A 13888-nucleotide genomic window follows, 5' to 3' on the forward strand; every position below is an offset into this window, starting at 1 on the left:
ACTACATTTATCCCTGATTGATGGGGGGGACTCAAAGTGTCTTATGATGCTCTCTTGTGCTTTATCCTCTCTACAACCCTGTGAGGTAGGCTGGGCAGAGAAAGAATGCCTGCCTCAATGAACTTGTATGTCAGAATGTGAGTTTAAGCCGGGGTCTCCCTAGGTTCTGACATTCTAACTACTGCACCACGCTAGTTCTCAAGGTGGTGACCATGGGTGCTTCAGGAGTTTGAGGAATCACATGGTACAGATTAATTTGACTTTTGTATTGTGTACTTGGAAGAGTGACTGTGGTGGTCTGTTACTGCAAAAGGAAAGCAATATTCTTGGTACCTATTGGTCTATCTGCTTATTTTAATCCTACCCTTCTTCTAAAGAATTGTGGGTGATATGCATCCTTTTCCTTCCTGTTTTAAAGTGACAGGAACTCTTGTGAGGTAGGTTGGGATATGAGTGTATCTGGGTCTGATGTGTGAATTGCTAGACCACGCTGTCTTTTACATCACATCAATCTACTCTTGTGAGGTAGGTTGGGATATGAGTGTCACTGATTAAAGGTCACCTGCTAAACTTCTTGGCTTCTGCCAGTATCTGGGTCTGACGTGTGAATTGCTAGACCACACTGTTTTTTACATCACATCAATCTACCCTTCTGTCTTGTAAGGTGTCACACATATCCATTTTGCTTTGTTTGATTTCTAATTGTCCTCCACCACCCCAAGCATAATGGGCTTAATGTAAGTTAAAATTTAAAAAGCCTTATGCTGACAGTGCTGTCAGTTCCTAAATTTGGTTCATGAATGTTCTGTGTTGTATTGTATGGTTACTAAAATTAAAATGTTCCTGTAATTTTCTGGAAGCATCTGTGTGAGTTGGTTCAGGGAAAAGGAAAATCCATATGATTCATTAACAATGGGGTGGGTTAGAACTAAAGAGAGGGCATATTGCTCAAACTCATTTTATGACGAGGGCTGTGGGGGAAACACTTTAAAACCATGTGTAAGGCTTGATGCAGTGAGATGGGAAGCCTCCCTTAGAAGAAATGGAAGCTTAACTTTTTGAAGGTGTGCTACTTTGAGAATTGGAAGGAGGTGAACATAGTAGCTTCAGAAGCCTTGAGTATAATATTCAACTGATTTGTAACCCCTGCATGTGATTAAATGACTGACTGAATTTCAACTCCCTCTAGACAATAATGGACAAAGCTGGTAAAGAGAACCTGAATGGGCTTCCAAGTCATAATGTCAAGGTAAGTGTCCCCTTGCAGATATTGTCAGGGTACATATTGCAATAATAGAAGGTACAATTCTTACTCAAGACTTCTTGGCATGAGATTAAGGCTAACAATAGCAGGTAATTTTTTCCTGTTATTTTCTATTTATTTGTTTACTTCATTTGTACCCTCCCTTTCTTTCCAGTGGAGACCCACGTTGGCTTACATGGTTCTCCTCTCCTCCATTTTATATTCATTACAACCCTGTGTGGTAAGTTAGGCTAAAAGAGGGTGACTGGCCAAAGGTCACCTAGCAAGCTTCCATGGCATGAGTGGGGATTTGAACCCAAGTCTTCCAGATACTAGTACAACACTATATCACACTGGCATCTATTTCATGATTTCAATAGATTGTTATTGTTGTTTTGTGTTTGTTATTATCAGTATGTTCTGATATAGATCCAGATGGTTAGCTGTTTTGGTCTGAAACAACAGAACAGTTTTATATTGACTGGTTGTGTTTTAACTGATGTCTTGTATTTTATTGTGAATGTATGCTGCTTGTCAGTTTTCGGAACCCGCCCTGAGCCTGCCTGGTAAGGAGGGCGGGGTAAAAGTTAAATAAATAAACAGTGGCACCTTTAAGACCAACAAAGTTTTATTCTGGGTATAAGCTTTCATGTGCATGAAAGAAGTGTGCATGCACATGAAAGCTTATACCCAGAATAAAACTTTGTTAGTCTTAAAGGTGCCACTGGATTCAAACTGTGTTATGTTCTGAAATAATAGACTTATAAAGATGTAGGCCATGTTTTTTCTTAACTGTTTTGTTGGGGTTAATCAGACACATTCTGGGAAGTTGAGAGGAGAGAATGAGATGCACTGTGTTGGTGGAAACTGCAGCTTTTCACAGGCAAGAAACCATCTATTGCTCCTTATCTCTATGATTTGAATTAGGGAACAGTGTTGCTTTTCCATGCTTTAGGAATGCTTTGGTATTAGAAGCTATTGCTCCAGTTCTCATCTCAGGGTTCTTTGCAAGTTCAGTAATCAACACATTCCATGCCAAAAAGTAGGAGAGAGGCTATCCTGCTTAAGAGGCCCAGGAACAGAAGGTCAAGCATATATAGTTTATGAGATTGAGCAAGTACTGGTACAGCTGTTTGGAAACATAGGGCAGGAATACAGAAACAAGGATTAGGGGTGAGTTCTCCACACCTTATTTTTGTTCAGTGTGGGGTGAGTTCTCCACACCTTATTTTTGTTTGTTCAGTGCTGCTGAAAGGTATGCACCACCACAACTGAGTCACTTTTTCATTTCAGATTCATAATATCTGAGCTGTGTTCCCATCCAGACCAATACACTGAGTGCTCTTCCGGAGTACCGAAAATACAATACAATCTTCTAAAACCATTGACTCCTCAGTATTTGGGAGGATATAATTCTGTTTAGGATTGCAGTGCAAGTCTTTCAGGGGTTAAAAGTTTTGGTTCCATTTTCAGCATACTGAGAGGGAACTTGGTGGTATCACTTTGGATAGGGGCATAGCTGTGAAACTAGGAACTTGAAATAAAAGTGACCAAAGGCACACTGTTTGAAGGTCTGCACTACACCTTCAGGAAATATAGAAATGGCAAGTTCCTGGGGGCAGAGAGAGCAAGGGAAGAAGAGGAGATAAAGGAATGTTGCAAACGGTGTAGGTGTAAAGGCAGCACATAGGATTTAACTTGGCTGCTTTTAGGAGTCATCACATGCTGATCTGGGATATGGTAATCCTGATGCTTCCTGACTAGCTGCCCCATTGAACGTTGTCTTCTCAGACACAGACCTGCTCACAGTACTGCTCACTTTGAATTATAAGCAAATCTTTCTAAAGCAGGACGATGAACAAAAAGTTGGTGATTTCAATCAAGAGAAGAATTCCAGAGGTGTTAATCCAGTGCAACAAATGAGCAGGAGCCCAATGGCAGATTTTAAGAAGGTTTTTATTCAAGCATAAGGCTTTGTAAACTGGAGCACATTTCAGCTGCAATGTTGTGAGGCTTCACTAAGATGGGAAACAAACATCAGATTCAAAGGGCTGTCAGGTACAGGAAGTACAGGGTGAGATGTGCATATACCAAATTCAAGAACTGTGGGGGGAAGTGCAGAATCTTGTATTGGAGAGGATGTATGCTTCTATTCCTGGCATGAGGCCTACAACTTTTGATGGGTTTGCATCTTACTCATCTGCTGCCAATCCCTCAGGCATTTCAAGGTGGAGACCACCTACCAGCCACAAGCTGGCGCACTTTCCTAGGATATATGGGGTCGGTGCCACACCAGTGAACAATACTCAGAAGAGCCACAGATGGCTCCCGGAAGCACTAAGTGTGTGTCACTGCTTTAATCATTATAGACTCTGCAGCCTCTAGATTGTTGTTTATTTCAATCAAGGTAAGTTTGACTCCCTGCACTTTTTGCAATGGTCACAGCATTTCTAGTGAATGCTGATACTTTTAACATCTCAGGTTGTTGTTGGGCTACTGTTTTGTAAACGCCCTCAGTGAGTGAGACAATTTTTCACTTCCTGTATGGGGTGCTTGTTGACATTTCAAGCTTGAGCAATGAAAGGTACAATAATTTCAACTGTAATTGGCTTGGTCTGGTCTAAGGAAAACATTCTGCTGCATTGATGCACCCCAAACCAAGGAGGCAGGGAGCAGAGCCAGAATGCCTCCTGAAGGTGCGCTGGCAGGGTGGTCCGGAGGGGAGAGGATGCAGCATCTCTTTGCAGTGGCTTCAGAGGTGTGGCAGTGGAGGTGGACATTGATGAGTTTTGCCCAGGGCCCCAGGATCCCTAACACTGCCCCTGCTGTTTCTCTGATCCTAAACACCTTGCGGGGACTTAGCTAGTACTGGGTGTGTACATGGGGAAACTTCCTGTTTTAAACAAATGCTCAGCCATGAAGTGCAGTAATAGATTTGTTAGAAGGAGGGTAGGAGGTAGAGCATTGTATGGCACTGCAGTAACTTGCACAGGGCTTCTTGGGTGTTCAAGGTGCTGCTTATGGTAACTTCGAAACATAGGCCAGAATTATCCTGAAACCTGCAGACTGAGAGGGCTTTTAAACTAAGATGCCCACCTTTGGGAATTCACTTAAAGAGGTTGTGACCAATATGATTCCCCCATGGGGGTGTTATTGGAGGATTTTATTGTACCTTATATGTTTTAAATTTGATTTGTAATCTATTTGAGCCAAAAAGGAAAGATGGAATATAAATATTTTAATAAAGAATGAATGAATAATGAGAGTTGGATCAGGAATTCCATAGCTCCCCACATCTACTTGGGAGGATGGGCGGAATGCAACTGTAAGAAATCTAGTGGACTAGAAATTGTATGCTAATTAGCCTGCCATGGTTCTTGGATGCCAAGGTGCTTAAATCCTAAAGTTAGAACTCTGAACTGCCTGAGAAGCATGAAAGTTTCCCAATCCCGCAGGGGGATGCTTTGTATTCTTCAGCAATTCTTGTTTTAATGCTACATTATCTGGCACCAGCTTGATTCAAAGTGTTCAATTTTCCCCCTTGTGCAGCAAAAAAGCCTGAAGCAGAAGGCGTATCAAATCAAAAGAATGAGAACACTGATGCATCAAAAACAAAAAATGATGGGAAAAAGTAAGCTTGTTTCCATGTGTAGATAAGGGGCAAAATAAGTTCATGCATAACGGCTTTATCTCTTGTGGTGGTGGAAAGTGCTGTCAAGTTGGCGGCTGGTTTATAACGACCCTATAGGGTTTTCAAGGCAAGAGACTAACAGAGGTTGGTTTGCCATTGCCTGCCTCTGCGTAGCAGCCCTGGGCTTCCTTAGTGGTCTCCTATCCAAGTACTGACCGGGATCAACTCTGCTTAGCTTTTGAGATCTGATGAGATTGCCTGGGCTTTCTAATCTGAACATGTTTTCATTTTAATCTTCATTTTGGCCTGCCTGCTCTTGCCCCTTTCCCCTCTCTAAAAAGCTTGAGATGAGCTTTCTGATCAAGACAGTTTTCTCAAACTGAGATGCTTCAAATATATTGGAAAGCTATTATGAAACTGTGTGGCCCTGTCTAATTTTCTTCCTCCTCCCTTTCTCCATGACTTGCTCACCTGTTCCACAGCTTTTTCTGTTAACTGTCTCTGGTCTCCAGTTAAGTATATACTGGGTGAACAGGCAAAGAAGTGCCAAATGGAATTCACTGTAAATTCCCTATATACCCTGGTAGTAATCCAGGAAACAGGTCTTTAGGGTCATGGCGGCTATCACAATGGAAGTCAATTTACTTTGCAGAAGGCATGTTCCATTTGTATGGGACAAAGCTACCAATGTTGAACTGTTCAAGGGGTTGGACAACTCTTCTTATGAAGAAAGGCTGAAATAATTGGGGGTAATTGGTTTAGAAAAGATGAGGGGGTCTTGTAAAATTATAGGTGTGAATGTGAGCAGAGAAAATGTATCCTTTTGGCATGTGAAATTCAATGAATTTGGCTCGGTACAGTCAAAAAGGAAGTATTTGAGTTAAATTATTTTAACAGTGGTGATAGCTGTTTGGTTAAGTGGCTTTAAGGGAGAGCTTAACTAATTCATAATGTCTAAATGGATCAAAAGTGATTGCTAAGGATAGGGAATAGGTTTGCCACAATCAGGCTATATCTATGTACTATTAGCAACGGATACCTAAATCTACAGATAGGGCCACAGGGACGCTAAACAGCCAACTTGGACTCCCCTGGTTTTCAGAAAAATCTTTAAAAAAAAAGCCCCCTAAAGGTAAAGTCACTGCTTTCCACCACACCTATCTGTTTGAATATCTAAGTATGAAAAAGTAGCTTATGGTTATATGTGTGAACCAAAAAGACGTATTCATAAATACTAGAAAGAAAACTAAGCGACTACTTGAGTGTTGCATTCAAAAATTTCTCATATGGTTTGGACCTACAGTAGATAGCTCTGGAACAGGAATGTCTTCATGAAGTAACTGGCAGCATCAGAAGCAAAAGAGTTTCAGTCTCCTTGGAAATCTAATATGTAGTTCTAAATCTTTTAGAAAACAGTGGTCTCTTGATGATTTTGAAATTGGTCGTCCTTTGGGAAAGGGAAAATTTGGAAATGTGTATCTGGCTCGTGAGAAGGAGAGCAAATTCGTCTTGGCATTGAAGGTCTTGTTTAAAATACAGCTGGAGAAAGCAGGTGTTGAGCATCAGCTGCGTCGGGAAGTAGAAATACAGTCTCATCTTCGGTAAGATTGTTATCCAACTGGTACATTATAGATGTTTACAGGATTGCTGATTCTCCAAGTAATTAAAAAAAAACAAACATAGCTCAGATTTAGTTTTGATTTCTTTCCATGTAGTAGTCGTTGTGAAGCCTCCCTAAATAAATGCATTTGGCTAGGTATTGTAGATCCTTAGTATTTTAATGCCTACTTTTAAAAGGGCTGTCCTTGCTGTTATCGGTTCACTATTACTAAATGGGTAAGTAAATCATGTGACAGCAGTGTGCTGGTAAATCAAGATTTTAATTCTTTTTTTCTAGTATCCCAGAGAGTAGTAAAAAAAGTAAAGTCTTTATTAAGGAAATGTATCTAGTCATATTTTATATACTTCTCAAGAACAGTGGGGTCAGTTACATCCTGTTGGTATATCCCCCCCCCCCCGTTTTATTTAAAAAACTGAGATTAAAACCTATTGAGGGTTTTTTATTTGCAGTCCGCCTTTCTCACTGTGTCTCAAGGCATAGTACAGTTGACTGAAACGTTTATCAGTTGGAGGGTTATAATGTATGATAGCATGAATCTTTGCTGTTACATTAAAATGTTAAAACAAAATAATGCGGCTGGGCTGGGATTGTAGAACAGAGAGAAAAAGAATAACACATACAAACATATCTGTTTAAGGCAACAAGAACATCAGTGTAGGAAAGGCTTTTCCCCTAACAAAAGTCACTTCCTGTGCTGAATCATTACAACACAGCTTTTTACAAAAATGCCCTTCTGAATGCACCGAATCCGGTTGGAAAGATTAGGAAAATAAAACAATATAAACCCCAGATTTGAGGTCATACTGACCCTTAGCACAATATTGGGCAGATAACACTCCAAGTAGAAAATTTGGACTACCAAGGTATAAATGTTATTCATCATTACTGTATATTCTCTACACAGCAGTTAACAGTGAAGCAATCTGTGGTTCAAAGCAGAACTCTTGGGTAGGGGAAAGGATATACTTTCAGGGGGCCTGAAAATATTCAGCATATAAGCCTGTGCTTAAGGTAATAGACAAAAGAAGTGTTATAAGATCTCAATTAGTAAATTAAATTTCTGGATTATAGCCTGGATCCGGGTGATCGTAACCAATGGGCAGCAGGGCAGCTGCTCAGGGCCTCACACTGAGAAGGGGCCATGACCACCCACAGCTCTGCCTCCCCCTTAAGGAAGGGGAGAAAAGAGCAGGCACCAGTAGCCACTTGTGCCCATCCTGTTTTGGGCTTGTGGCAACAATTCCTGCCCATCTTGTTCAGGGTGATGGCTATTCCTTGCCAGGCTGCAACAGGATCGTGGTGGCAGCCATTGTTCCCTCTAAGCTGAGTTAGTGTGAGCTAGCTCACAGTTTCTTAGCCTCTGGCTCACACATTTTTGTCTTAGCTCAGGGAGGATGGCTCCAGAGCCAACTGATTTATACAGTAGTGAAATCTCTCGCTTACAAATACCACTGGCTCACAAAGTGGAATTTTTGCTCAGAACACTCCACAGCTTAGAGGGAGCATTGGTGGCAGCAGCAGTGGTTCTGAGGCCCAATCTTGGACTTTCGTCCAGGACCCCGGCAGAGAAACCACGCCTGGCCTGGAACTAATAAACAGAACAGTGGAACACTCTCCCAAGCAAAACTATTCCCAAGCAAAACTATACCCTTCTATGCCTGATGCCTTCAGTGAATGTAGAAGGGCATAACTTTGCTTTAGATTGTACTCTCGATTGATTAGAAGATGTTCTAAATGCAGTTCTGGAAAGGGATGAAGGACATGGAAACTGCGCATTTTGTTTTTTATGATGCTGAACTTGAGAAACATATATCCTTTCTTGTAGGCATCCCAATGTTCTCCGATTATATGGCTATTTCCACGACACAACAAGAGTCTACCTAATCCTGGAGTATGCGCCTCATGGGGAAGTGTACAAAGAGCTTCAGAAGGTTACCAAGTTTGATGAGCAGCGAACTGCTACTGTAGGTTTGGCCATGGATTAAACTTTTCTCATTTTTGCAATATGGCCTCCATTTGAAGCATAAACTTACATTTTAGGTCCCATGTTCTCTTGATATCAGCAAAAGATGTCCAGAAGCTAGGTATCTTCTTTTGTTGACAGCAGGACTATAAAAAATAGCCTTGTTCTTTTTGGTGGAGACATTCCTTCTCTCTGCAGCTTTTTTTGCAAAAAAAAAGGGAGTTCTAGCTTAAAATCTAGAGGCTACTGTTGTGTTTAGTCCAAAACCTCCATCTACACATAATTGCTAGACCAGATGGGAAATTTAGTCTTTTTCCAATTGAAGGCTACTAAATTGCAGGAGCACTATGCCTCTGGGTTCCTTGAGAGGGTTCTTACCCTTTCACCCTAAAGTGCTACTTGGTAAACCAGATGAGTTAGGTGTACAGCTGATCTAGTTTTACAAAGTTAGAGCAATGGGATTTTTTAGTGTCATGGGTAAAAGGTCTGATGGGGGCACTGAGTTTATAATTACAAGTCTCACACTTCCAACTGCTTGCATAAGGAGTAATTTTACATGGGATGTGAGGATTAAGTAGAATCCACCTGCCCAAATCAGAACACAAAGGTATCCCCAAAACACAACTATAGCATAGCAGACCAAGAAATAATGGGAAATCTTTCTTGTTCTAATAGCTAGTCTGGTCTGTAGCAGAAGAGCAGTAGCTGGCATCAGAAATTGAGGGCTCTGTCTTCCTGGCAGAACATGCAGTGGGGAATCTAGCGCAGCAATTATAGTTCAGTTCATGGTTTGTGGTGTGCCAGGTTCATGAACCATAAACTCTCGTGAAATTTTAGGAGCCAAACGAAGTGATGAGGTTTGTGGCATGGTAGAAGATACCCCAGCATGCTAGAGACACCAAACTTGCAGGGGATCTCTGGCTGCCCTTCAAGTTTGGCGAAAATTTGGATGTATGGGGCCCCCCAAAGAAGGTCCCCCCAGGAAAGTGCTTTCTGGGGAAATGACATCCACAGGTTCAGGAGTGTATAGAATGGATCCCTGTGCAAGCTAGAGACATCAAAGTTGCAGAGGACCTCCCCAGATTCTCCTCTACATGCCCTCCAAGTTCTGCCCCTCTCCCCATTGCTCTAAAGTTTAGTAAACGTTTAGTTTGAGCGGAGACTGTCTAGAAATGTATCCATTCACAAACCGCAGCGAACATCCATGAACTGTTTGAAAGTTCGTGCTGGTTGATCTGCCACAAACTTCACTTCGTGAACCACAAACCACCCCAAATTCATCATGAATTTTAGTTCATGAGCCAGTTTATGCCCATTCTGAGCCATAGTTCATTCAGCTGAGGAGAATGAACTCTTGTGGTAATATTCATAGCTGGAAAGTCTCCTTAGTCTGCACAGTTAGAACAACGTCTTGTTGCTTAATACATGGCGTGCAGGTAACTGAAGCCTCTACAACTGCTGCAGTAAGGATGGTTTTGCAACTAAATAATTGGCTGGATTCTTGTGTGACTTCACTGCTCCTCGAAGTGATAAAAGCAGTCCTATACTTCAGAAGGCAGACCAGCAACTAATGACCAGGGATATTCTGTAACCTGGCACCTTTCACTGCTTGCAGTATGACAAAATCAAGTTTTGTAATTGCCATAATAGCATCTAAGAATGTAAGATTAATCTCCTGGTAGTTGTTATTTTGTGGTGGCGATGATATGCCTGAATTGCTTGATAAGTTTTCTTTATAACTTCATTAGTGATATAGTCAATGCCAAAGCATTCCTAAATTCCTGCTTTCTATCTTCACTTTCCTTTTAGCCTCTTGGGGCTGGATCCTATGACTTCATTCCCCTTGCGTTTCTCTCTTGCCTCTGTGAAGGCTGTTGCAGCCCTTGCTTCCCTTGCCACTAGCATTTGGGTGTGTATATGGGCTCTTTGAAAAAACATGGTCTTGCGCACCCAAAAGCACTATTGGCAAAGGACATGACTGCTGCAGCAGAGAAAAACCTGCAGCGGTGGGAGAGAAGCCGGAGGGGAACAATGTCATAGAATCCAAACCTTGGTGTTTTTTTTAAAGTTGCATCCTGTATGTGTGGCTTCAGCTAGATATACAATGCCACTAGAACACATGAGCGTTATCTATAAATGTTTAGTCCAACAGGATTTAAGAATTCTGTTCCATCTTGATTTTTTATTCTGCAGTATATCACTGAATTGGCAGATGCGCTGTTGTATTGCCACTCAAAAAGAGTAATTCATAGAGACATAAAGCCTGAAAACTTGCTGCTGGGATCAAACGGAGAACTGAAGATTGCTGACTTTGGATGGTCTGTGCATGCTCCCTCCTCTAGGTGAGAGTGCTTGGTGCTAGAGCTTCTGCGAATCAAAGCTTAACACTGTGAGGATGCAACAGAAGTTGGCCGGCAACAGGGATTTGTTTTCTATAGGCAGTAAGGATGTGTGAAGTGTGGTGTATGGTTAAGAGTTTCAGACTAGTATCTGGGAGACCTAGTTTCGAATCCTCACTCGTGCCATGGTAGCTTACTGGGTGACCTTGGGTCAGTTGCACATTCTTAGCATAACCTACCTCACAGGGTTGTTGTGAGGATAAAGTGGAGGAGAGGAGCCTTGAATAAGCTGCTTTGGGTGGGAGAAAGGTGGGGTACAAATGAATTAAATAAAGTAGCATGCCACTCGCGTCTGGTTCTGCAAGCTGAGAGGAGCATGGAGAACTCGTGTGCTTGAATGAATTGCAGTTTTTATTTAAAGCATTTTTTTTGGCCACCTAAATTGAAATATGAATGCTAAGGAGATCAGACTACAGATGCCTAGATTTAGATGCTGGTATCGTGGTTAGAATATCGTGTTGGAAGTGAAAAGAACAAGTTTTACATCTGTGCTTGCTTGCATTAATCTCTCAGCCAGAGTATCTTTCAGGGTTCTTGTAGGGATGAAGTGTGGGAGAACAATACACGCTTCCCTGAACTCCTTGGAGGAAGGATGGGATGAAAATGTGACTTATTGAAGCTTCCCAGTAAGAGGCTATTTTGAGCATTTAAGTGTGGTTAATTAAGCCAACCAGTGTTCCCTCTAAGCTGAGTTAGTGTGAGCTAGCTCAGTTTTTTAGCTTCCAGCTCACACATTCTTGTCTTAGCTCAGGAAGGATGGCTCCGGAGCAAACTAATTTATGCAGTAGCCAAATCATTCGCTCACAAACTTCATGCCAGTAGCTCACAGAGTAGAAGTTTTGCTCACAAGACTCCACAGCTTAGAGGGAGCATTGAAGCCAACCCTAGCTTGTCACCGCACTAGTCTCAGTTCATGGGAACAAGAAGATGGTGAAGGCTTGAACTTAAGTGTTAATCAGTCTGGCTGGTCTTGAATTATAACAAATGAAGTGAATGTTAATCAGTGTGGAGAGACTGCAGATCTAGAAGAGTGCATTTGGGAGAGGGAGCCAGCCCAGTAGCTGCGTCTGCTCAGCGTACTTTATTCCTCTGACCCTAGTAACATTTAGCCTGCTATACTTGAACATATTTTCTTATTCCAGGCGGTCAACCCTGTGTGGTACACTTGACTACTTACCGCCTGAAATGATTGAAGGGAGGACACATGATGAGAAGGTGGACCTCTGGAGCCTTGGTGTTCTCTGTTATGAATTTCTAGTAGGAAAGCCTCCTTTTGAGTCCAAAACATACCAGGAAACATACAGAGCAATCTCAAAGGTGAGTTAAAATGCCATGTGACTCCTTTGTCCACCTCTTCACTATTTTATCTCCTAGAGAGAACTTCCTCATGTGGCTTTTCCGAACCCAGGTAGAGCTTAAATAACTGCCCCAGAGACACAGAAGGCTGTGTTCTAAATCTGCCCCCAGGGGCTGTATGGGGTGGAGTTAGGAGCTGATGGGGGAGTCAGTCCAGGCTTTGGCAGGTTATTCTCAGACCCGGGTCCTATTCCTTGAACCCAGTATTTTTCATTTCCTTCTTGAAACACTGGTGCGGTGAAGTAGGTGGGAAGTTGCAGTTTGTTGGAACATATTTTCTCTCTGCAGGATTGTCGTTTTCTATAAATGACTTGCCTACAAACATCTAGCTTATTGGCAAGATCCCATTTCCCTACTAGATTACAGTAGTGAGAGGTAGGGGTGGTTCTACTAGTACAACCTGCAGCTTCCCACTTGGGTTCTCCAATAGAAAAGCATTACCCAAGCAAGGTTATGGATTCTCTTCCGAGCTAAATCAAGTTGTACAGAGGACAGGGAAGGAGATGAAGCCAGTTACATAGCAGGCTGAATGGTAGGGTTGCATGAAGACACAGCTGCCAAAGGTTGAGTGAGTGATAAAGGCAGTGGAGAGCTAATGGCAAGCAATAATTGAAAGAGTTCATGCTTTTGCTGTGATGTTGCATCTAATATTAGCTGTTTCTTTGGTTTCAGGTGGAGTACAGATTTCCTCCTTTTGTAACAGAGGGAGCAAGAGATCTGATTTCCAAGCTTCTGAAGCATAATCCTTACCACAGGCTGCCACTGGAAGAAGTGCTCAAACATCCCTGGGTGACTGCCAACTCTACGAAATCTCCCAGGCACCGAATCACTGAAGCCACTACCACTAAAGCAGCTCAGTCCTAGGCCAGCGAGCATTGCAGTATTGTAGTTTTGTGGCAGCCCGTAGTTGTAATTAATTACAACTATTGGAACGCACCCAACATAGGCTGCTTAGAGTTGAACTCGATAAAGGCAGAGGAGAATTCGCACTACGAGCTGTTTATTGTGAAACTTCTAACTTTGCAGCTCAAACTTTCTGGGGCTTCCCAGTGCAGTTTCACGGGACATGGATACCTTTTACTTGAGTTCAGTTGCACATGATCCAAACGCACCCAGGCACAACTGGTCAAAGGCCCTCAACCACTTGCCTGGAATTCACAAGTTTTCCCTCTTTGGGTTACTGGAACAGTGCAATAACACTGAAGACTACAGTAAGTGTGGTGATATGAAATGGATTGAATTTGCCTCTCCAAATGTGTGCTAATAATTGTGAAGTCTCTTTAATCGTCTGTCCTGTCTTTAGTTGTAAGGCATTTGAAGCTTTTATTAAATAAAGATTTGTTTATAAACAAAATCCCAAGGTCCAGAAACTATTTAAAAAAACATATTAGCTACCAAAGCTATTAGGTCATCCCAAAGATCAGCACGTGGGTTGGATCCTATGAATCTGTTCTGCTAGTATGGAGCCTTGACACTATGAAAGAAAACTCATCTGCTAGCAGAATGGACTCAGAATCAATTCCACTGTTTGTGCTAAATGTGAGAGGTGTCAAGAGTAAGGCTAGGAATGCTGGAAGGTAAGCATGCATAGCAATGTTGCATTCCAAGTCAGTGGGGATGCTATCTGATCCTGTCTGTTGAGAGAGTACTAAAATGTAACGATGTGGACTGATGT

General features: G+C 42.1%; 1 protein-coding gene across 1 annotated transcript; it reads left to right on the top strand.

Moving 5' to 3' along the window:
• The first annotated feature begins 3266 nt into the window (after positions 1 to 3266).
• On the top strand, positions 3267 to 13351 carry AURKA (aurora kinase A). Its single transcript, XM_015413660.1, has 6 exons — positions 3267 to 3301; positions 6269 to 6475; positions 8321 to 8459; positions 10652 to 10800; positions 12000 to 12174; positions 12886 to 13351. The coding sequence occupies exons 1-6, from the start codon at positions 3267 to 3269 to the stop codon at positions 13075 to 13077; spliced, it is 897 nt and encodes a 298-aa protein (XP_015269146.1). The 3' UTR covers positions 13078 to 13351.
• The last annotated feature ends 537 nt before the right edge of the window (positions 13352 to 13888 follow it).

The sequence above is a fragment of the Gekko japonicus genome, unplaced genomic scaffold (genome assembly GCF_001447785.1).
Source record: "Gekko japonicus isolate JY-2015 unplaced genomic scaffold, Gekko_japonicus_V1.1 scaffold529, whole genome shotgun sequence".
Taxonomy (NCBI): domain Eukaryota; kingdom Metazoa; phylum Chordata; class Lepidosauria; order Squamata; family Gekkonidae; genus Gekko; species Gekko japonicus.